Here is a 26031-nt window from a genome sequence, read left to right on the forward strand (position 1 = left end):
CTTAGCTCTTGAAAAAGAAGTTGCTAAGATAATGCAATGAATCACCCTTCTGCAGTCAATTTCTGATGCTTAATCCTTTCTATATTTCTATTAGTTAATTATACATGCATCATATGCTTTAGCATTTTATGAAAAAGAGGGTATGATTAACATCTCATCTCACAGCTTTATGAAGTTAAATTACTCAAAACTGCTCCTTCTCAAAATAGTGGACATCTAGGTAAGAGTTAAAATTGCATGGCACATTTCAAGAAAGGCTAGGGAATGTATTAACTTCTTTCTCTTAAATTAACACATTTCAAGAATCAAAGTTGTGTGTCAGTGATGACTGTACCTGAATTTGATGAGAACAGATACTGCTGCGGCTTGCTAGAGCGCCATGTATTACATACACAGCATCTCTGCTTGTCATTTTACCTTTACGCCTGCTGTATTAGGCCTGGTCACAATGGTGTTAAACTTCCTTCACACCAGCTCTTACAATGCTGTGTTTTACATCTGCGACAAAAAACACACAAACACCCTCATGTTTTAGCCTTGTTTCTCATTCTGTGCTCTGCCCCCCAGAGGTTAGAAGTTGGTAGGGGACACAACCAGGTCCCCAAACTAACCGAAAAAATACTCCATGTCATATAATGTCATGCTCAGCAATAAAATGGGGAGGAGGGAGTGCTTCATCTGTCACTCAAATGGAATAAGCAGTGCTCTCTGAACAGAACAACTTGAATTTCAGATAAAACTGATATAAGGCTCTCAGCAGCCCAGTTCGTAGTAAAGAGACAAGAGTTAATTTACTGTTGTGTCAATACAGTTGGTAAAACTGTATGACAGTGCTAGTGCATAAATTGTATCTGCCACTGCAGTTCTTTTTCTGAAGTGTTGCAATATTGATCAGGAAAGAGAAACATATATTTTTGCACTGAACATCAAAGTCAACAGACCAAAACCTGGGTCTGAGGCTGAGTATTTTGTATAAACAAGCCCTGCTTTTTCCTAGGCAGCACCTCTCTCACCTTTATGAACTGCTAAAACATTGAGATTTGACCTTTTCTTCTCCTTTGTAGAGCACCCAGGATTTGCCTGTGAGGCAAAGGAGGAAGGTACCCATCGACATAATGTTCATTGTTCAACTTAAGACTTTTTCCTTTTTCTTCATGCTGAGATTTTCAAATAAGCTTCCAAGCCTTACAACTGAAAAAATATTCAAAACACAGTCACAAGTGGTTCTGATGCCCTAATCACAGTGCTTTCTCAGTTTCCAACCCATCAGAGGACACACATCTCCATTTCACATATAAGGGGAAGGAGAGCATTTGTGACAGAGTATGATATTATTAACAGGAGAATTTAACTGAGAAACACTTTTGCATCTCACATTAGATGTGACTTAGCTATGTGATATGTTCATGGGTGACAGGAGAATTATGCCTTACATCTGTAGAGATGTGTAAATGCCTCATTAAGGTTAATAATTATCTGTTAGGACAGTTCCACAAGATAATCTCTCCTACTGAAAAAACAGAAGCAACACAATAAAACAACATTGCAATTGCAGCATCACTGACCTTGCTGAATTAATTAATCTTCAGCAATATTTTTATAAACATATTAATAATGAAATATTGTTAAAAATGCATGACTGGGTAACACCATGAAAAGGTTATCAAGTAGCCCATGAAATTAAGACACACTATATTTTCAGATCTGACCTCAATTCAACCTGAATTTGTAAGTTAATTCACGTATGACAGAGGAAGAAAGCAGAATGTGGAAGAGAAAGGACATTGCTATGAAGCATGGTGCATAAAAGAGTATTTAAGAACAACTTCTAAATCAAAAAACTAGAGGTATCATCTTTGACAGACAAAAGTCAATAGAATATGACTGATTCCACAATGTTGTCTATATATACAAACCCCCAAAAGAACAAAAGGAACAAACAAAAACCAAAAAGAATCGAAACAACCCAACCACAAAAAAGAAAAAGCAACCAAACCAAACTAAAACAACCCCCCCCCCAAATAAAAATCCCCACCACCTTCCTGTATGTAGCAGAAGGCAAGTTATCCCAACAATAAAAAGCTCTCAAGGAAAGCTATGCTTTCCATTTATATTGACAGCTCAGTTTTAAAGCTAAACAAGGATTATACAAAGCTGGGAAACCAAAACAGAACATTATCAACATGTGCTCACAATGAGACGGTTAGACAAATGAACTTCATATAGCCAACTACGCATTTTGACACATCATTAAACAAAAAATTAGCCAGTTTATTATATTTAACATATTTACAAAATACTACAAATTACTGTAATTCCATTAGTGCATGACAACAAAACCTCCATACAGGCAAAAGCAGCACATGAAAGAGACACTCCAGAATATTTAGGAAGTCTTTGGTACTCAAAACATAGTTTAAGATGCAGCATTAACTCAATCAATACAGGGCATTAAACACAAACAATGATATGTAGATTTATGCCAGAAAATAAGTTTAGCTATGGCTTTCATTCTTCTTAAAGGCTGATTACTGGACTCAGGAACTGCTTAAAAGCTTTACAGCAACTTTAGGATGGAGACACTACTCAAAATTATTCCAAAACCAAGCTGTTGAAAATGACTGATATATTTCTCAACTCATATTCAATTAAGCTGCCTCTTCCCAGAACTATACGACAACAAAGCACTAAACACTTCACAGGCCTAGAGCCTATTCCTCTAGTCCTTGAGCAGGCAAAACTGAGAAAGAAGCAACTTTGTCTGCTCAAGGAATTTAGGGTCAAGCTCACAAGAGACAATAAGCCTGCATGGCAAAACATGATCAAAGACAGCATACCATAGTCTACACTGCTATACACATAATTTACAAAATATGTTTTATGCATAATCTACATATTTACAAATGCTCTCAATTATTCCATCAAGTAATGTACTCAACACACTCACAGTTTACAAAAATTTGAGGTAAATCTTTGAAAAGTTAGAACATCAGCAGAGTTTCATCTGCAAAGCTAAATCTCACAAGTGGAGGATTTGTAATTAGAAGATCCTCTCTTCACCTGGTCACTCAGCAGTGTATGCTAGGTGTAGAAAATGGGTAAAATGGCTACAGAGATTAACGGGATTCTTGTGCTGTGCTTGGCTCCTCCTGTTGGCCAGGAGGCCAGAAAGAAGCAAAGAACACAGGGGACAGACAATAAGAATCTGAAATATGTACTGGCAGATTCTGCTCTGTTGGCCAAATAGTGGATATTGTGTTCCTTGTAGAGTGGGAAAAATTGCAAGTGTTAAATTGTGCAGTGTCTATGCACACTAATTGCAAGATGCCTATGTGAAAAGACGGTGGAGAAAGGCAAAAGAGAGGATGTGAGACAGGATGAATTCTTCATTGGTCAACACCCTAGAAATTAAATGCATTTAAGACGTTCATTTTTCTTAGAATTTTTCAATTCAGGTCAGACATTATCCAAATATTCAAAACTGCACATCTGAAGACATCACCTGTGTTTATTTTAGCTTATAACTACAGCACCTGACTCAGCATAAATACGTCAAAATGCTATCTCCCAAAGGGGTAGACACTACTTTACAAGGCTTGATATTTCAAGCTAGCTAACCTAGACATATTTTTCCTTGGTGATGTTCTTAAGAATGTAACAAGATCACTCAGTCACTGAAATGCTGTTAACATTGCAGGGAACAAGAGACCAAAGGGCAAAAAGAAGTCTGAAAGTTCCCTTTGCATTACCTTACAAGAGCAAAGATGGTGATAGAAACTCCTTTCTAACTATGAAAAGACAGCTTGCAGTTGAAAGCATCAAAGTTTATCTGAATCAATCAAGAGGTTAAGATAAACAGTTTTGTTCATGAGAAGTGACATCTTGCATTAGTATGTTCTCTTACAGAACAGGTTTATGGTATTTAATATTAGCATTGAAAATTTTAAAACTGATCTTGTCATGAGTTTTAAAGTCCTCAGTTGTACTTCTAGGGTCAGCTGCTTAAATGAAAAAAACACTCACACAAAAGGACTTGGGATAGCAAAGAAAGGATCCTATAGTTCCACTTTGTGGATGCTTTTTTAAGCAATACTACATCATCACCACATATTTTTAAGATGTCGTCTTTAAACAATTTAGTAGAAGATTTAGGCAGGGCCTCAAAGTAGTCAGTCAACTAATTATATATGCATTAATACTATTCATGTTTACTACGTATTTCCTTCAGAACGTTTTTGTGAGTGTAAAACTGTTTGTAAGATGATAAGTAGTTTGATGTTTCAAGACAAGTCTACTGACTATACCCACATGGAATGACTGAACTCCGGTTTCTGCATGCAGTGATAAGGAATAATAAGCCTTCATCTTCTCATACAATCACAGATGTTGGCTAGAAGAAAAAAGACTTATTAAATATTCAGCCACAGCTAGTATTTCATGGTGTAGTACAGGGTGAAATGAAAAGGAGCATAAAAAAATTTGTTTTCCAGAGATCTTGCAGGAAGGTAAGGGCTGGACTTTGTACTGATCCCCAGTGACGGCAAACCAGCAGGTTGTTTCTTGCACAGCTCTGGGCTAGGTAATAATCTGTCAGCACAGACTTCTGTACAAATCCTAACATTAAGACTGTAAGGTTCAGACAGACAAAAAATGCTGCTCTTTAAATACTTGACAAGTAACACTTTTAACATTAAATTTTTACAGTCCCTGAAACTGCTGGTCAGCAGAGGAAACTTTTTAATTCATTCATCCTCTTCTACATAAGTTGATGGAAACCAGCCCACCTAAAAAAAGAGAAAAGCAGAAAAAAATAACACGAGATGTATTTTTTCTTTTCACAAAAGTGGCTGAACTAGGCAAAACAAGGATGGGTATGTTAAGTAAATATAGGAATAAGATTACAAAGCTAAACTTGACTGACCTGCTACAGGCCAGTACCCTAAATTAAGGAATAACTTGCAGATATGATGATTTGGAGACTGAACAGACACACAACCCCCACACCCCTATCCCCTGCCCAAAATATGCCCAAATTGGAAATCTTAAGCATTCAGATAGACATCTAAAAATGCCAGAAGCAGTAGTTTTACTACAGGAAAGATGCTTCTGTTTTTTGAATGAGCAGTTAAATGTTTAACAGGCTTCAGTCAGGTCCAGGGAATCCTCTTACAAAGCAAAGAGTGACTACTTTGATTGCGTTACTTGAACTTAAATTCCATTGCTACCAAGAGGAGTTTTAAATATGACAAAACTGGAAGACAGAGTGCAGTTTTTTATACTTCATAAGTTACAATATAATTTCCATTCTGAAATTAATTATATGTCAAATAAGGTTTATATGAGACATAAAGGGACACACAGTCATGTATTTCTTCTTGTCTTCTCTATTTGCTTAGGTTTTTCACTCACACTTCTTTAAGTCAATTTAACACTCATGAAAGACCTGAAAACCAAACCTAGACAACTACTGGAAGGAGTAACTGCATAAATTTTGGTTGAGACTTGTTGCCAACATATTTCCAGAAGCGAGCTTAAGATCTCAAGCCTAGGCTGTGAAAGCTATCAGGAAGAATGCTGGCATAAAACGGGCATCCTTTAGTATGTAGCTGCATTAGAATGAGATGCTCTGTTTTCTTCACATGCAAAATAAATATATAGGATGACCACTGCTTCTGCTTCCCTACTGCTCGTCTAGTTGACTTTTTAGATCATAGCCAGGCTCATGTACATGAAAAAAGTTCTTCTAATTGCATAAAGCAGTAAATCCGGACATCTGTTTCAGCAGGACTTTCAACTTTAATTTCCAGCTTCCAGGTTTCTTCCACCTTGCATTCCTTGACCCTGCACCTCTGCCCTTTAGACATAGAAACAGTAGCCTCAAATACCTCTGACCAATCTGCATTAAAGAGCAACATACAAAGATTAAAACAATATAGCCTTTATAAACCAAAACTGAAACCTCACTTCCACGCAAGTCTTAGAGTGCAGTGTGAAGTGACTTTGTGAAAACGCCTGCTAAATATGTCACTTCCTATGAGCCACATCCTTTGACACCAAAGAAGCAGCCTCCTATAAAAAGATGGCTGATTCCAATACATTGTGGTATGGCAGAAAGGTGTGGAAATCATTCTGTATTAAACTGCTAAACAGACTTCCACAACATGAGAAACCTGAGCTTTTGACCCCAAATACAAAGAAACAGTTCAAAAAAGTTCAGCTGGAGCTGCATTATTAATCCTGGTTATTTTCCAACCATATTATCCTGCCCAAATATTCAGTCTGGTAGTTAACATTAAATAACCAATTAATTTAGATGCTGGGAAAGCTGCCTGGCAAGATTCTGCCTGGCTTGTATGAAACAAGGATGAGAACATGTTCTATCTTGTGACTTTAAATATACAAAGAGGGTTTATAATTTTGGAACACCTTTTTTTTTTATTTTTTTTTTTCTCCACAAAATCACTCAGTGAAGGCAGAAATAAGACAAAGGAAAAAAATCAGACAACCTTACCCTTCCATTTACTTCACCTCTCCACCAGCCATTCGCACTCATCTTGGTATAAATTTTTACAACATCCCCTTTTAGCAAGGATAGTTCTCTCATGTCTCTTGCACAGAAGTCATACCTGGCAATGGCAATGCCTATCACCTTTGGGCTTAGCACTGGAATGAAACAGATGTTGATATTATTAGGGTTTGTAAATTGAAGGCTACCAAAATAAGGTAGAGAGAAGTATTATAAAATATAAAACAATGATTTCACAACAACATACACTGTCATTATTTTTATGCAAATATAAAAGCATCTGCACTAAATAGATAAAGGTTCAAACATAGGTGAATGACACAAAAGCTGAAGGGATTTTATGTTATTTTTGAAACTGTCCTTTTTATTTTTAGAGAAGAATCAAACTACATGAACAGGAAATGAAATCTCCTACCCCAAAATTACAGAATATGTTCACAATTATTGTATTTTTTTGCTTCATAATAAAACTTGTTGCCAGTTAACATGCAGCAACATACTTTACAAGTCACTAGCTTCTTTCCAAAAGAATTATTAGTATTTACAGTTGATTTAACTTTAAACCTCTAATGAAGCAAAACAAACACAATAAGGTGCTGTTCTTTCAAAAACAACTCCAAGTTAAATATTAATACGCTTATAATTGGAAGCTAACATCAACATGAGCAAAAAAAAGTAAAGAGTTTCCACAAGAAATTTATATGGATCAGTTCCTACAGCCTGCATTAACATTGACTGACGTAAATCAACTTTTTTCTATAAGTTTATTCTGTAAATCACAAAAAAAAAAAAGATTAATTTCGAAAAACAACCCCCTACTCCCAATTTTATGGGAAATTATGTTTTCAACCCTGCTACAGAATGTCTAAAGTTGCAAAAGAAATCCCTGAATCTTCCAGTGAGAGGCAAGTGGGCATGGCACCTCCAAAGTAAAGATCTTGGACTTGAACAATTCAGATTTTAGTTTTAGCAATGCCTTCAGCAATGTAACACTAAAAGTTTATAGCTAGTTGCCTTTAATTCAAACCAGGAACACAAAACATGGCAAATGAGCTTGAAAATCTTGACAGTTTCAGCTCTGCTTGTATGTAAGATTTCTTCTGACCCCACTGGGGACATTTCATAGAAACAGAGGCTTTTGCATAATCATACTGAATAGATGAAAATCATATACTCCAATATTTTTATCTTATAGACACAATACAAATAATTTATTTTAAAATGAAAAATACTATGTTCAAAATATTATTAGATATATCACAAAAATGGAATATCTAAAAAAACTGGAGACAGATTACACCCTTTTTATATTATGCCATTAAAAGTTTATTCTAACATATCAGGCTACTTATGTAGACTCTGCTTATCAATACTTGAAAGGATGTACAGGATGCCATGCAAAAAAACCAGCATCTCACTGCTTACATTTGTCATAAAATTTTAGGTGATATAATATTAAAGTTCAAACATACTTTTTCCCCTCAAAGCAAGTCAGATATAAACGCTACTTGTTTAGATCCTGACATGAATGTTATGTCCTATACCTTATCAGCATTGCTGTAATCAATTTTACAGGGAAAGAGCACATCATGGGAAGCAATTGTTTTGGAGAAAGAAAAGAAAACAAAACCAACACAAACAAAAAGAGCAGCTATTGATTATAAGATCAGTAGCCATTTATAGGTGGGCAGCAATATCACTAGCAGATTCAGGGAAGCATCAGAGGATGGAAGGAATGATTCTGGGGAGCAGGGTATTATTTCAGATTCTAGAAAGGTGGTAAAGGGGCAAGGAAGATTACATGAGGTGAACATGAAAAAACTGGGAAAACACACAAGAAAAGTACTAGGGAGGGAAGAAATGCATGGAATATTAATAAGAGAAAATACTGAGGAAAATTAGGATAGAAAAAGAAATAGGGGCAGATCTGGGGGAAAGGAGGACTTCAACTATTTTTCAAGTTGTGAGGCCCGAGAAGAAAAGGAGAAAGGAGAAAATAAATCCAGGAAATTAAGAGACATCATGATAGGAAATGTATAAAAGGAAGTGAAATAAGGAAAATGACAGTCCTAATTTTGGAAAAAATGTCTGGTGACACAGTCACAAAACCCACTTTAGCAGAGACTGAATTTCCAATCAGAGCTCTCCCAAGATAAATGAAACTTGAGGAACGACAGCATTTGGAAAGGACATCTGTACAGATGAGAGAGAGAACAAACACTGAGTGAATGAGAGAGAGAGAGCAGCTACAGAGAGAATGGGATTAACAGCAGAGACTGATGTAAAGAAAGTGCCCAACAGGAGAATGTGAATGAGAAATTAAACGGGGAAAAAAAACAGAAAGTAAGAAAAAAAGAAATAAAATATTGAAAAAGCACTAATAAATAAACCTTGTGCATTAGGAGTGAGATACTCAGAGGATTAACAGGAAACAGAGTGAGAAATCTCAGGGAGGTGAATAAAAAATGCAGTTGGGAATGAGAAAAATACACATTGGCTTAACCTAGCAGGAGAAAAAAAGACAGCTAGCTTTGATTTACACTAGAATATGTTGGAAAAGTTTCTCATTGACAGAGAAATAGATGTGCTGCGAATGAATTTCAATGCTAGTTTGGGCCACTGATGAAAGAACTGGGGTGCAAATAAAAGACACCCCATGTGATCACACGAAGCTGGTCTAGATCAATATTTCTGCCTGTCTTTAAATGCCACAAGGGTCAATGGATCATTTTAAAAGCTGTGAACATTTTTTTCCTTCTCCCTGTCATATGACCTTCTCATAATTCTGCAGCCATATCCCCTAAGGGTTGCCCTTGTGTATTTGTTTCCATGCTCCTTGAAGTAGTGTGTATTTACTTGCACTCTTTAACCAAACCTCACTTCTACTATACATGCATGGGCAGCACCTCCAGCAGTGCTCAGTAGTCAGCTTAACCCTTCTCCCATGATACCAAATTCCGTATCAGCTTTGAAGATCCTTCTGAAGAAAGTATCTGATATCATGAAACAAGAATTTGTTCACTTACATAAGCAAGTTATTTGGCTCTTTAAAAAATAAAAAAACCAACCTGGTTTTACTAAGAACATATGAAGTAATATAGCCTATTAGATAATGAAATCCCATTCAAAAAGGTACATAAGCTCAAATTTAAGTAATTCTTAAGTTAAGAATTACTAATCAATATCTTCCTTTAATATTTTGTACCTGTATAAGGCAGTACTTTACAGAGTTTATTGTGGAAGGCAAGAAATTGAATCCTTGCTTTCTGTTATGGTTACTTCAGAATTTCTGGCAAAGCACTTTTTCACAAGAAAAAAGGAATAGAAATATAATTTGTTGACTCCATATTGGGAATATGTGGAATGTGTGATAGGCTTAAAGTAATACTGAATCTTGTTTGCTGCTCTATTACTGTAGGCTACTTCACCATGGAACAGATGCAATGTGTTTTCGTGGAATACAGACCAGTTTCACTAACAATGGACCTTACAATCAAGTACTGTGAAGCTATATGAAAAAGGTCATCTTCTATCCTCACCCAAAAGGACAGAAATACACAGTATTTACCTACAAACAAGAGCCAGAACTTAACTCCTTTGTGTTCTTTGATTCAAATGAGGTGAGTGATGCAGAAATTCCACTGAATGTCAAGACCACAGAGTAAACAGCTATAACAGTATTCTATTCATCTTTTCTACAGATGTGTCCCTTTATATTTCAACTGGAAGAATGCCTTAAAGCTTGAATTGTCCATCAATGTTTTGACTACTTGAAGGAAGAAAATTATCCGCCCCAAAAAATCTGTATGTAAAGAGACAGAAATGGAATAAACAGACTCCAAAACAGTGAACAACTGAGGGGCAAAACATACAAGACCACTATAGAACATTGAGATTTAAATCCCTGGGATAAATTGAGGAAAAGCTCATTAGAGATAACCTCAGCACAAGAACGTACACTAGCCATTCTACTACTGAGCTGCTACCTACCTCCTTTTCCCTTTGAGAAACCATAGAAAACCTTAAAAAACCATCTCTGAGCACTAAACGGTTTGGACGACATCTGTGGGGCAGGTGTAAAACTTACTGCCCACTCAGATCTTGATTATGATTACATCCACATTCATGCATGCTAGACAGCTCCCTCTACTTAGTGCAAAAGCCAGCCTCAACCCCAATTTGCATAACCTCACTCTCCACCCCCTGTACACAGAGGTGTGTCAGTGTAACCTGAGTGAACGTTGCATTCCCAACAGTAGTAACTCTTCAATATGCTCCTGAAAGGCTTTCACCTTTCTACTAGCAAAATTCTTCTTGAGTTGTCCAGCAGTACAGTTCACCTCTTTGAACACAGAGCAAGTCATAGACATACTGATGCACCAATCAAGACTACAACTGCTACCACTCGAAGCATTTTTATGCAGTCTCTTAATTTAAAATGTTTGCATCTTTAAAGCCAAAGATGATTAAATGAGAATAAAGGAAACAGTATTCAGAAAACAGATGGGTAAAATTAGTTAACAGTGTCAATGCAGAATTTAAAGAAAGCATTTTTTTTACCAAAAAAAAAAAAAAAAAAAAAGAAAAAAAGCTATTGCATTCTAAGATGCCACTGCAGTATGGTTTGCTGCAGGGATGGGACGAATATGTTAATTGTCTACAAGCAGTGAAATTTTCAGGTTTGTGCATTTGAGCAAATACATTAAAATACATATAGCTTATAGATGTCAACTACGTAGCAACGTAACACTATGTGATTAAGTGATCATTAATTGAATCTGCTGTGACTGTTGAGGTTTGCAACACCTATTCAAACTGCTTATTACAATATACACTTTTCAAAAGTTTAAGAGTTTGATTTTTGTTACACTCCAAGAATAACATGTAATAACTCAGTTTTTGGAGTCTGAGAAGTATTAGATTCGTCCCTTCCCTCACTTGCTGCACACAGAAACAACAGAAACAAATTTAGAAGAAATATAAAGCAGTAAAGCAGTACCTGACCAGAAAGGAGTGGAAGAAGGGGGAACAAAGCTGTAGTCTGGAGGAGTTACAAAAGAAAACCCACAGAACAAAGAAGGGGCTTAGAGAAAGAAAGAGAAAAAGAGAAAAGCAAAAGAACATTGAAATATTGGCACAAGATTTAAATAATAGTTTTTTAACTATATAATTCATTGATAATAAGGAAACTAAGGTTCCCTACTAAGGATGTCTGGAAGGAAACTGACTATAATAACTAGAAAATTTGGATTTATGATTTAATTTTTAACAACTGCATTTTTCAAAGAGTAAAGTAGAAAGAAGACACCCACATTCAGGGTTTCAGAGAAGCAAATTAAAACTGCAGACTCCTGTAAATATTTTCAGATCTAACAGATAATTTTTTTCTTCTTTGATTTTGCGTGTCTCACTTCTTAGCAGTACAAAAGCAGGAACTTGCACACAGGAAAGAATTCCTCCTGAGTCCAGGAATATTAGTCACACATCCTTAATTAGGAATATAGTTTAAGTACCAGTTGAATTGGGGTCTCATAACATGCATGGGAAAATCTATTTATTTTGCCCTGGCAATTATTAACATCAACAGGAATTCCACAACTAAACTACATCCTCTAAGGCCCAAACAGTATTGCTTATCTTTGCCATTTTTGCTGACTTGAGAGAAAAACCCTGAGCCAGGAAAAAAAAAATGTAAATTTGGCCTAGCCAGAACCAGCACATCATCCTAATCCCTGTAACAGCTCCCATAGGTGAAAAATCTGAGGTAGACTCGAGCACCAACAGAGGGTCAACATGTTTTTAGAAAACAAAATCAGATTAAATGAACTAGAATAGCTTCAAATGTAACTACAGTTTGTTGACATATTCTCATATTTTGTCCCTCTTTTGAAGAGGCAACTATGATATGTAATGTACAAAGTTTAATAAAGTTGGAATCTTTGCTCCCAGCTATGATTTGGAAAGGGAAGTCCATCCTCAAACAGAGAAATGATGAAAGTAGCATTTAAGTTATGCTTAATAATACCTATAATTACTGACCAAAAGTGTTCCTTGAAAATTTATCAAGTTATATACATCACATATAGATGCTTGCCTGAATTTATTCTTGTGACTACATATGAAACAAAATCACTTTGCTTCAAAATGGCTATTTGCAGGAATGATGACTAGAACTATTTAATGCAAAGAGTTAACAAAGAATCCATGGAGGAGGTAATGATACAGTTTTGTGCCTCTTACCTGGATGAGAATAGATACATTTGTGACAATGAAACTACCAGCATAAGTAAAATAAACAGGACCAGTGCTGTATTTTAATTTTCATAAGCAACAGGTTAGTTATTTCATAATAATAATAATGAATCCTACAACACAAACCAACAGCAGTTTAGGTTAGTATCTCAAAGTACTACAAAAGAAACATACTCAAGGGCCTCTTGCATACCGTGAACTCCCTTCTGATCCTTCACAGTTATGTTCTTTTCTCTGCCTGTAATACTAAAAGGATTACCTGAGAATGCATGAGGTAACCTGAGGTACTCCTTTATACTAAGGGTAGTAAACCCAGGTAACAGATGTGTGTGGAAATTTTAAACAAACCAAAAGGGCAACTTCACTGAAATAGTGTGCCCATTCTTAAGAGACAAGTAACTGCCTTTGTTTCTACAGAAGCATAATGATAGAGTGTAAAAGCAGTGTGAAGGTATAAAGACAACTTATGTGCTATAGAGGGCGTGGCTGATCCTTTCCTGTGTAGGCATTACCTTAATATTTTGAGATCTTTCTATCAGATATAACTGGAGGTTTGGTTTTATGTGTCAAATGCTGGACAACTAAATCTATCTGGGCAAGGAAATCCTAACAGACTTCTACAGATAACTAGTCTATTTTTAAACATCGCTGATAAGGGCTTTGGCATTGGCTTTTAAGGAGAAAGGCTGGATCCTTTTGGTTCCCTTAAGATCAGGGTGATATATTTTTTTTTTTATTTTACTTTATTAACAGATACTTTTGCAGAGTTCATGCATTAAGCAGTAGAATGACATGAAATAATTAATGTCCCTAGTCCATAGATGGTGAAAGCCAGTCACTCAGTATTTGGCTTCATGATTTAGGTTACATTAAAATCTAAATATCACAAAGACTCCGATTTCTCACAATGACTGTGCTCCGCATCAGCAGAATGGAATGAAGTGCCAAAAATTATTCTGTAGAAGAACATCAACTTTTCTTCCATTTTTGTCTTTATTTCATTAAATGGTCGATCACCACTCTAATGTAAGAATTAGTATTTTTCTGTGTCACAAAACAAAATTTGATCATACTATGTCTAAAAAAGCCTAAGACTGGAAAATTAAGAACAAGTGTACCCATTTCCCAGAATATCTTCATAATTAAATTAAATTTCTATATTGAAAAAGCTTAATGTCTGACAGCTTTTACAGCCACATTAAAAATCCACAATAAATATCAGAATAGAGTGAGTGACTTATTCAAGAGCAGGAAACTAAAAAGTAAAGTTCTAATTAAAGGCGGAATTCAAGTTAACTATCTTCATAAAATGAATTTTTGTTCTAAGAATCTAGTAGTTGCTCCAAGGAGAACCAAATTTGAGAAGTTTCAAGGTGATTTATTAAGATTCATATCAGAAACTACAAGTAAACTTAAATGCTACTTGATTTTCTTTCCTTTGATTGGTAAACAAAAAACATGACACTACAGATTAACAGAATCCTCATGTTATTCTAGAAAGTGGATTTTGGTACTACCGTTCAATTTCACAGCAGCACAAAGATTTTGGCAGCAGAGAATGATACAACTCTGTCAAAGTCTACAGTGGTTTAATTTATGTTTTTTAGAAGTACATTTATTCTGTCAATTATATAGGCTATAGAAAGCTGCTTTCAATAAGAAACTGATGTCTTTTCAGAAGACGACCTCATTAAAAAAATCCAGATATAGTCATCTGAGCAGTATAGTGTAAAAAACCGAGTTGAAACCCAAAACTTCCTTGAAATCAGCTTCAAGCTGCCCAAGTCCACTGCATTCACTGGTTTCAGCCCTGAGCTTGTTAAAGATATGCTGAATGTGGCATTGAGTAGTTGCTTAACAGAAAAAAAAAAAAAAGGTAAAGAGTCCCTCTCTCGTCAGCTGACTTCTCTGGCTTCAACAACTGTTTTTCTTGTACTCGGAATAAGCCTGAAGAGGTCAAAAACACGGCTGTGTGGCTGTTCTCATTGAGGGCTGTTGTCCTGGGTTCAGCAGTAGCAGTCATGTTTCTCCTTCTTGGTAGCTGGTGCAGTGCTGTGTTTTGACTTCCAGCCTGGGAACAGTGCTGGTGATACCGATGCTTTCGGTTGTTGCTAAGTGATGTTTACCCTGACCAAGGACTTTGTGAGCCTCATGCTCTGCCAGGGAGGAAGCAGAGATGGGGCGCCTGACCCAGGCTAGCCAAAGAGGTATTCCATACCACAGCACGTCATGCCCGGGGTGGGGGGTAACTGGGAGTTACCCGGAAGGACACAGGCTTCCGGGTGGGACTCGTTTCTTGGCCAGTGGTATTGTATTCCCTTCCCTCGTTATTTTCTCTTATTGTTGTCGCTGGTGGTAGCGGTGGTGATTTGTGTTGTACATTGGTTGCTGGACTGTTCTTGTCTCAACCCATGGGAGTTGCACTCTTTCGATCCTCCTCCCTGTTCCTCCAGGAGCGGGGAATGGGAGAGCCTCGGGGGGGGGGGCTCGATTGCTCGAGGCTAGGGTTTAAACCGCGACAGTTCTGAAGTCAACTCAGCGTCTAACTCTGTCCCATGAGTTGTTTTCTCTACGAAACAAACCTACAGCCTAATGTTTACCAGCTTCTGTTCAAATTCAGCTCAGCAGGATTCACACAGCCTCGATATATAGTTATTCAAGCATCACCTTGGTAAAAAGCAAAAGGATAGCTTTAAAACTATGGGGACACACCCACAGGGACACGCTAACACTTCAAAAGAAAAACTGTCAAACCCATTAAATGAAAGTGTCATCCAGAGACAATACAGGTAGTCTAGCAGAATTGCAGAAATCTATTACATTTTATATGAGGTACTTTAAAATTGAGAGGCTTTTTGATCAGTTTGGCCTAAGACAAAACCTTCCAGTTCCCACCAGCATAGCTTGTAACATTAAACAACTGATATTTATGGCAGTGGAGAGGCGCTTTCTCATCCCCTTGACTAAAGTAAGAGCATCCCAGACTTATTTCTCTTACTCTTCCATACACTACCTATAAGATCTTGTCAAAGGAGATGTGTTCTTTTCTTTTGTATGCGGACTGAAGGTAATGAAGATGTACTGTAAATCTTGTAGCCTGTAAAGCATGAAACAATTGGGCTAATATTCTTGCAGACTAATAAGTTGCTGGACAGTACAGATAGATTCTAACTGGCCTAAGAATGAAAAACACACAAATTGGCTCTGCTGACAGTCAATAATAGTTCAAATAAATGCAAAGCGATCTAAGTGGGTCATATCCTCTCAAGAGTTAAGGCCTCAAATGCTATGAAGAGGCAAGGGATGAAGAAAGCATGAGAGATGACAAGAGGATGAAAGAGGCAAAATGAGATGGCAAGCTAAAGAGAAAAAAAAGGATGCGATGGAAAAATTCACCAAGAATGGAGAGGTACTGAGATACAGCACAGCAGGGAGACAACTAAGTCCTAGGAAGCAGTGAAAGAAAACGGAAATGGAAGGAATAAAGAGGAGATGGGAGATTGAGACAGCATAAATGAAATGCACAGAGACACACTGGTATCCTACCAATCATCTGTCCTAAATTATCTTCATTTTAATTAGGAGAGGAATAATGTCTCCAAAGTTATAGAAATGTTATGGAACAGAGGCAAGCAAGTAAACAAAAGCTCACAAACAGCAAATGAAAATAACACATCCAACTTCATCATCACAAAGACTAGACTAGACCAGACCGTATGGTCTTTCACATCAGTCTTCATATTGTTAAAATCACCATTATTTTTTATTTTCCTCTTATTATCTGTTGCAGTACAAAGATACAGCCATTATCTGCAAAACTGCAAATCTAATATTTGCTCTTTGACAGAAACATTATATACCTTCCAGAGACCAGCTATGTGGTAGTTTTTACCATTAACACTGAACTTGTACGTGTCCTAAAAACCATGCTAACATCAACTTAAATCATAACGCATTAAGTAAAGAATAGCATGTGCATTGTAGATCTTCTCAGTTCATCTCTAAACTTTAAAACTTTTTAACTGTTATTTACAGTGTACAGTAGTTCATTAACTTTCAAAGATTAGAGGCCTGTAATAAACATATAAGGTTAACAGGCAGGCACAGAAATTATGATACAGTAAATGTAATGGTGGTTTTGGGAAATTTATGTAATATCATTAAGAAGATAATGCATAAGGCTACACTACGTGACTGACTTATTTAAATCCCTTTTTAAGGATTAGAAATTGTCACAGATATTATTAACACTAGTAGCTGCATGTATGCAAATGTCTCAAAAAAAACCTAGGCAGGATGCAATTTGATCTCTCACCAGCATGCTTAATAGATTTTTGACTATCAGGGAGATTTTAAGTTTGGCAGCAAGACAAACCTGCTAGACATGTTTATAAACCTCCTGGCAGATCTAAATCTGCTTAGCTTCAAAAAAATCATAGCTAAAAGCATTACCATATTAATTGGTTATATGTCAAAAATGGAAAATGAAGATGTTCAAAGTACCTTGTCCTTTTAATATTTATGATAGAAAATAACATAAAAACATTTATAATACTCACAGTTGCCACCTGTTCTGTTACTCCTCTGTCCTACTGAATTTTCAGGTTCTTTGTAGGGAAATTGGAGAGTAGTATCCAAACTTCGAAAGCCTTCTTTGAGAGAGTGGTGCTTATAATATTCTACAAGTTCCTTTCAGAAAGGAAAAGTACTAGGTCATTGGAAACTGAAATTACATTCTTGTCAACATTCTGTTGTACAGCCAATGAGAGTTTAATCATACCTGTAACCTTATTTTATAATACTATACCCCACAGTACATGTTTATTTTGTTTAAATCGAGTATCCCAAATACTGACTGCTTTTACACTTCTTTAACTGGTTTTTTGGTCTGGGGGTTTGTTGTGGGGAGGGGAGTAAGTAAAACCTTGTTGTAAGAGTCAACACTTACTGCTCCTTTGTGCCAGGCTGAGCAAGTATTTGCTTTTCTGAATTCAGGCAGAAGGCAAGGTCAGCTGCTTGATAAGTATATAATGGTAACCGCCTTTGTTTTCTCAAATTTCTTGAGCAGTGATAAGTGATGTTTATCCACAAATGCATTTGTAAGTATACACAAATCCAAATTTAAGCATAAGGCTTGCATGTAAGTCAACAGCAGCTTACTTAACAGATACACGGACCATATAAAACTTTCAAGGCTCTGCCATTAAAATTCAGGGGAGTGGATGGTTGTGGAAGCATTGTTATCTTTTTGGTGGTGCTTTGGGTTTTTTTTTTGTGGGGAGCTCTTTCAGATACCACACACTGACTGAAACATACAGTATTTCACACTCTCCTTGTGCCCAATCCAAAAATTTGTCTGTATGTGTGCATATATATAAACATACATATGCACACATAGAAAAATTTTATATGTATATATCTATACATGCACAAATTTTATATACATGCATGCACACATACATAAAAATATAAAAAACTATCTCAAATAGTTCATGTAACCAGGAAGGTAAGTTACTTCAGTTTCTATTCTAAAACCTACCCATTTTAAAGAAACTGATAGCTCATGTTTTTTTCCTTTGCAATCTTCAACCCCTGCTATTATCTCATACATTTGCATTAGCAAATAATGTTAATATTACACAGTTTGTACACAGAGCAGAATAAAAGTAACCAGACAATTCAAAGCAAATTATTTAATTTGATTAATAATACTTCAACTGTGGAATTTCACTGTTCAGAAATGCAAGCACAAAGCAATGTATTTACCGTGAATCCTTCACTCCTACCAGTAATTCTGTCATTCCATTCTACTTACTTATATTTAGATTTTCTAAACCAAAGTTGATCAAGCCAAGCTTAAGTCAAAATAAAAAAATAGCACTCTGTTCAATCATCCCTTCTAGCTAAAAATTAACAAAATTATAAGCCTACAAGAGACTACATCAGTGATGAATTAATTCCAGCCAAATAAAACAACTCTCAAATTATGTAGTCCAAGATTGAGTACATAAACTGTAAGTTCTTGATAACAGTCTGAAGATTACCTTTTGAACTCTGGAGCATTTCACTCCCCACACTGTAAGCTGTTGCATGTCTCTGAGCCTGCCTCTAAGGCAGAGTCCAAAGCTAAGTAAAACCTACACCTGTTTTAACAGTTCATAATCACAGACCTGCCAAGCAATCCAAGTGAGCAGAAAAGCCAGGAAACTATGAGCTGTTTGGGCTTTGCTGTCTGATATCAGCACAGCATGCAAGCTACAAAGTCAGCAACCAAATATTCTGTCACGTATCACCACCAAGTACCCAGACATTCAAATTACCAAGGCAACAGAGAAGGCGATTTGTAAGTAAGCAGCATGCAAAACAGGATTTCTGGATAAACGGAAAAATAACCAGTCTGAAACTTTTGTTATCTTTTTGCACTAAGTCTGTAGGAATTATGCTATTTGGTAAATCTAGTAACAATTTCAACTGGAAAAATTTTAGTTATTGGCAAAATAAGTAAAAGGGTTCCAAACTAAGAAAATTTTTACTTTGGGTCACAAAGATTAAGTTGCTTTTAAAAGCTAGTTTTTAAAGCCATTCTTCCATGAAAACAGTAGGCAAACAACTGGCCTCTGAAACATTCATTACACAAATTACAGTAGCAAGCTCACAGGTAAGCAAGGTAAGTAGCCCCTGCCAGTGTGAACGGGGCTCCCCAGGAGTCTGTCACATTACCATGATTCACATCAGCAGCAGAGATGACTCGTCTCTACACCTTGGCCTGCTTTGCACTCAGCACATTTTAATTACCCGTCTGAAAGTTTTTGAAATGTACTACGAAAACTATGTACAAAAGCTGTTCTACTTTTGTTACCCTCAAAGTAGTACAGAACATTGTGTCACTGCAGATCACTACTTCAAGCTTCCCTGGCAGCTGGCTTTGTCTCTCTTCTGCTCTCTGTTCTACTCAGACTGCCTTTTTCCTCCCTCTCTTCTTCCAGACTGTTTCTTTTTCTCTTGCATCTACCCAGAGTAAAGCAATTGTTCCACAGCACATGCAAACAGTACTTTCACTACCACTTCCCTACTTAATTCCCAAGGGCAGATTTCATAATGCTCTAAAAACCAAGTTATGAAATTACTTTTTCCTAATTGAATGTTGACAAGGCTAAGTCAGCAGCGATGAGGCCTTAGCATTGGCAATTTCTTTTCTCAATTCTTTAATGCAATGCATATTCTTTTTGTTTATTGTGCAAGTTTGTGTCTTGTACTTATATCTCTGATCAGCTCCATTCTGAAACCTGCATCAGTGCATTAAACTGCATCATTGCCATAAACACATATCTGGCAGCATGCAAATCCAGCTTACATGCTTTGTCAAAAGCCTGAGAGCGCTCATATGTCCAATGAATCCATTAGTAGTGTTTGCTAAGTACTAAGTTACTAAGTAACCGCCTCTTGCATGCATTTGAGGAACACCATGATTTCTGTTGCTACCCATAAGGTCCCCAGCCCTAACACTAAACACTTGCTGGTTTTTAAGTGTCAAATGAAGACATTAGAGTGTGGAAACAGTTTGGTGCATTCTTTATCAGTAAATTTACGTTCTTCCCACTCTAACAAGCACTTATTTCAATAGGGTCAAGCAAAGTATAGATTTCTGCTTGATTTACCATGACCTGTAGTATGTTCTTGCTTTACAGAGTATCACTGGTTAAATTAAAATAATTTCTAAGGCTTTCTGATTTTAAAGCTTCTTTTCCTGCTGTTGTTTTGCACTGTGCTTAATTTCTATTTATGATTTTAGAGTACTCTGATAGGTTGCAGCATAAGTTTTAATCCAATTGACCGCACTAAATATACTGAATGAGCTTCCTTTAACAATGCATCAAAAATTGCTTAAGCAATAAAATTTTACAAATGCACTAAGGTAATTTATTCAGACACCTTGTATTTATGAGGCTTGTCTGAGCCTAATAAGCTATCAAGATTATTTCAAATTAAAGTTATAAAAATAAGGAGAAAAAAAAAAGAATTTCTTACCAGTACATCATGACTCTGACATAACATTGAAAACTGATTTCCGGGAATAAATAATTCCTGTAGTTAGAATGAAAGCTAACAAGAGCCCATGTTTTCTGCGTGAGCAGTTTGCTGCCACAGAGTATTAATTTTGAAGTAATCACACAGTTGCTTTAATTAAACTCACTGATATTGACTCCAGATTACTATCATTCCAACAAGGATTCCTGAGCTATTAGCAGTTTAGACAGCCCCATTCTCTATCTGCTTCTCATTGCCTGGTGCATCAGGACCAGGAAGACTAGTCTCCCCTGAGTTTTTTTCTGGACTCTCTGACACAGCTCCACTTTATACCCTTCTCCCTCTGAACTTACACATCTATAAGCATCATTATGTTCAGCAGTACACATGTAAATGTGCTAGGCTAGGAAGGAACCTTCACCTAGCTACTTTTAGGGATCCTTACTTTATAGAGAAAATTGCCAAAGACATCAAAGCTTCCTTTCAAGATTCAGTCTAACTCCATAATGGGCTGACGCATAGGATTCAAATTCCTCCTGTCTTTCACATCACTGCAAGGGACACAGTCCAGTAGTAAGTATGTAGTTTTAAGAACATATTACTACACTTGGATTCACAACTACCAAAAATTATTCTATTAGCAGGTATAGACACTATTCAAATCTCTCACAGCCTTTTGTAATTTCACAAACTAAAGTAGCTCTCACTAACAGCAACATCTACATAGAAAATCACACTTTGTTGAAAACCTAATCAATGCTTACCATTAAATTTTTAAATTTTCTGTTTTCTGCAATGTGGAAAAAGCCATCTCTTGTTAAAATCTTGATGTGCTTCACTTCATTATTGTACCTGTGGGCAATGAATAACTTATGAATATAAATGTGGTTTTAATCAGATGCAATCAATAATTACCCGAGGGCATGCCTCAATAACACCACACAAATAAATTCTTGAGACAAAATGTATATCTGTGCCAAAGCAAAGTTGACATCTAATTAACCAAATATATTTATTAAAGGACAGCTGAAGAGGTAATCTGCATTCAGAAAAAGTCACAACTAACTGCTCATTCTATCTAGGAATTCCCATATATTTCTTACTTTCATATTCATGGTAAGAAATCACACAAAAGCCAACAGGACCCTCACAATAATTTGCATTGACAGAATTTATGAACCCATATTTTACTGTAACGTATGAGATGCAAAGGGCTTTCACAAGTTCTCACTGAAGTCAATGAAACATTCTTATTCACTTCAGAGAAGCAGATCGCATTACACTCCAAATACTTGCTTACTCTTACCAAATATCCTAGATCATTATTTTTGTAGAACATTTTGCTACACCAGCCTTATAATACCATTGCTACCTTCCTACTGTAAATCCTGGGTATTTTTGTCAGCAACTTCAGTTTTCTTTTATTAACTCTTAATCCTGTGTATGATTATACAATTGAAACAGGGATTTATTTTCCTTATTTATTTCAAATATTATCTAGACATAAATGCGAACACTAAAACTTGCCATAGGAGAGATCTTGTTCCACTTACTTAATACTAATTGCATATTCTCCTGACTCCTTGGTCCTGTGCCGTACCAGGTAAGTGCTATTTACTCTGTTAATAAGTTCACTTTCTGCTTGCAATCTTTCCATTGCTCCTGCGAACCTGTAACAGAATAACAAAAACTACCAATAATTTTTAAAAGTCTATGAGGAAAGGTCTACCAAATAGGTGATGCAAAGTCCCAGTATACTGCATATGATGGGGACCTAAAAATACATCAGCTGCAACTGATCTTTGACTGAAGAATAAAACAAAGAAAAATCTGCACGGCAGGGGCTGGTGGGGTAGAATCCTTAATTAGAAAGGTACTTGTGCACATGTTGAACACAGTGCCTGGTAAGGAAAGTACTTGAGCCTGATCATTAGCTGAATGACTGCTACCTTGAATAGCTCATAAAGCCAAGCGTAATTATGAATCACGTGTTGCAAGTGAAACAATAAACACTGGCCCAGAACCTTTGAACCTCCCTCAAATCTAGTGGGATTTATCTCAACAGAGTGGAGAATCTGCCTCCGGCAATTTATTAGGTAAAAAAAGGGACCCATGCAAAAATTTAATATTCATACAAACACACTATTTTATTTGGTTTCCTAATTATACATAACCTCTAAGGGCTAAGCGCAATGGGTAGACTGCACATCCGCAAGAAACAACAACAACAAAAGAAGTCTTAATATATGCAAGTTTGGGAAAGCTGATACTAAGAGTTGAAAAGTATGACAAGTAAGTCAATTATTCTGCAACCTGATTGCATAAGCAGATTTGTGCTCTTGATCTGCTTTGATGCCTTGGTAGGACTTCATGAGATGTTGCCAGCACATGTTTACTTGCAAAACTAGAGGATAAACTGCTAATTGAGGGAAGTGACCTGGTTTCCAGGGAAATTATGCTTATTTTACAATTTTACAAAGTAGTCCAAAGGCGGTCAACATCACAGACGATTACTATGTAAAAGTTTACACTAAGGCACCAATTACAAAAGACCTTTAGTCAAAAAAATAGTTATTTTTTGAAACACACCAGGAAACATGCGTTTTGAAGCTTATCACGAAATACATGATTTATTACAGCATAGCAAGTTTCATCCTAAAGTCACTTTTCGGTAAAGCCTTACAAATTCTTAAAAGATAAAGACTGATCCAAATGATATGCTTTCTTTTTAAAAAAAAAAAAATTTAAATAGAGCAGATTTAATTTAAAAATACCAATTTTACATATTAAACATTCTATCTGGCTTGCTATTAAAAAAAAAAATAATGAATCCGTAATTGTTTAGTTCCAATTCTGATTTCACTTTTGGCAAACTAAAGGAAATCATAAGTCACGTCTAAATGACAAAGCATAAAAAAACAGCGAAGGCAGGTGATGCTTCTTCTGTTCTCCCAGTATCACCAACCATATCTGTTCAACAAGTGAGCTGAATTCTGGTAAAGAGTTCACATGCTACTTAAGCCCCAAACCAACAGTAGCAGTAGTTTTGCTACATTCTTCTCCTTTACCTCCATATTTGTATGCCCCACCCCCTTGAAAAAAAAGGCAATGCAGAATTATTTACTAGATAAGATGTATTTAACATTATTCTTTCTCTTTAGTCACTTAACATGTAAGATCTACTTGCACACTTCGTATTATACTCATCTCTTATTCTGTTTCAGATCTCTGGGACTTCAGCTGCACATCTACAGACTTGTAAACAAAATGTCAGAATCTTTAAGTACTTTATTACATCAGAAATGCTTCTAAGCTATTCATGGCATTGCTTTCAAAAGCCTAGGAAAATTAAACCAATACAAATTAAACTGTAATAAATACAGTTGTCTTTCTGTAACTGCTTCTTTCAAACTGATTCCTCTAAGACTAGACAGGGACTCACCACAGTTGTGAAGAGTAGTCTACTGGTTTAGGAACCTAAGACATAAAAAGATAGACACAATGAAGAGAAAGATTTTTTTCTAATCAACACGAATTAGACAGCATTGATTAAATTGTCAATACCCAGATGAAACAAGTTAAAAGAAACAGATGACCTAATTAGTCTGCAAGTCTTTTTTCTTCTGAAGGAAGTTATAATAAAGGATAAATATTCCATATATTCTGAAAGCAGTGCAGACTATTTTAACTCTCTTCTGCTGTGACAGGTTGGATTTTTTTACTTAATAGAACTGTCAAGATTTTCTAACTGTGTCCACATTCAAAAAATACACCAGTGGTGGTAGTTGGGCACCTCCATTTCTAATAGCAAGATCTGGAAAAAGTTAACATATTATGAATATACTAACAAAGAATTCCTATGAGAAATGTTTTAGTGAAGCAACCAAATGAGATGTTTCAAGGCGAACTAGGTACTTACGCAGTCATTACATGCTGTGAGATATTTCAATAAAACATTTCATCTATGGAGGAATTGCACCTTTAATGATTTATACTATCCCCATAGGACTAATTAAATAACATGCATTCTATCAGCAGCAGGAGAAGAAAGAATAGTTTAAAAGAAAAAACAAAAAGCCCTAAATAAAAATATCAAAAAAAAAACCTTAGTTTTTCAAGTGGTCCTACAACGCTGGAAAGGATATAAAAATTCAAAGATGTTTTAAGTCAATCTTCCAGAGCACTTAAACAATAGATGAGTAGACCTTTTCACTAATTTTTAATGGACAGATATCTATAGATAGATGGATAGATATCAAATGTTGTTTCATTTTCTTGGCTCATACTGTGCTATGTATCCAGTAGCTCTATAGAAATGAGAAAACTGAAGGAAAGCTAGAAGAACAAGATATTACTCAGCTGATGCAGAAAATGTCTGCTGACATACACTACTTACTGCAAAGAGGAAAAAATTGTTTATAGGTACATCTGTGATAAGTCTGGAATATAGATATTCTGAAGCTCAGCAGTTTTTCATTCAATATTCATTCCTAAAGTCTTTTGATGTATGTATTTTATGCTGTTTCTGGGCATTTATATCAGCCAGTTGTAAAGACTGTTAGACTTAATAATAACAGTAAGAGTTATAGTATGTTTAAAACCTGATTGATGTTTCAGTATCTTTAACTGCATCATTTATCACAATAAGATGCTTATATTTCATCCTTCCACGTTAACAGTGGTGAAGTTTCAATTTATCTTTTTTGTTCTGATCATAACACTAGTTGGAAACATTTCATGAATAGTATTTTTTCATTCTGTAAAACTGTATTATTTTCAATAGTCCTCTAAATAGTATATTTTAAATTTTGCAGAAAGCTTTATCAGTAGAAAGCAGTCTTCACAACACACTAGTAGTATTTTTCTAGCTTTGGATATCCTGCTTCCTCTACTTTAAAGTATAGTGGTGGTTCCTAATATGTTGCTACTATTGCTGTCAATGGTACTACAAAATGACTGACTGGGTGGCTCCAAGAACGTAACAGAAAGACGCAGAAGCTACTGCCTGTGTCCAGGACAGCGACACCATGGTACAGGAAATCCACAACTTCTCCAATAAACAAGGGATGGAGAGAGAACAGCTAAGTTCACATGACATTTTTATCTTTATTCTAGACCTGTTCTCATACCCAAACATACAAAAACTCTGTGTGTCCCTCTTCAAAATTCTGAAATGACTAAAAATGTCTCAAGATACACCGATGTATTTATAGTGTTTAGGATCA

General features: G+C 36.0%; 1 protein-coding gene across 3 annotated transcripts in view; it reads right to left on the reverse strand.

Moving 5' to 3' along the window:
* Nucleotides 1–2250: 2250 nt before the first annotated feature.
* The window catches only part of VAV3 (vav guanine nucleotide exchange factor 3), a 159713-nt gene continuing 135932 nt past the window's right edge, over nt 2251–26031 (reverse strand). For 2 of the 3 annotated variants that reach the window (XM_062615908.1, XM_062615907.1), the window contains 7 exons: nt 24249–24283; nt 22360–22476; nt 21571–21658; nt 17338–17467; nt 11526–11609; nt 6512–6663; nt 2251–4784 (listed from right to left, as the gene is read on the reverse strand). In XM_062615908.1, coding sequence (XP_062471892.1) covers nt 4743–4784; nt 6512–6663; nt 11526–11609; nt 17338–17467; nt 21571–21658; nt 22360–22476; nt 24249–24283 — 648 coding nt within the window. In that variant the 3' untranslated portion in view covers nt 2251–4742. The remainder of the gene's footprint in view (nt 4785–6511; nt 6664–11525; nt 11610–17337; nt 17468–21570; nt 21659–22359; nt 22477–24248; nt 24284–26031) is intronic. The other variant, XM_062615909.1, reaches the window with a different exon arrangement.

The sequence above is a fragment of the Pezoporus occidentalis genome, unplaced genomic scaffold (genome assembly GCF_034315485.1).
Source record: "Pezoporus occidentalis ecotype Australia unplaced genomic scaffold, CSIRO_AGI_Poc_V1 ctg186, whole genome shotgun sequence".
Lineage (NCBI taxonomy): Eukaryota > Metazoa > Chordata > Aves > Psittaciformes > Psittacidae > Pezoporus > Pezoporus occidentalis.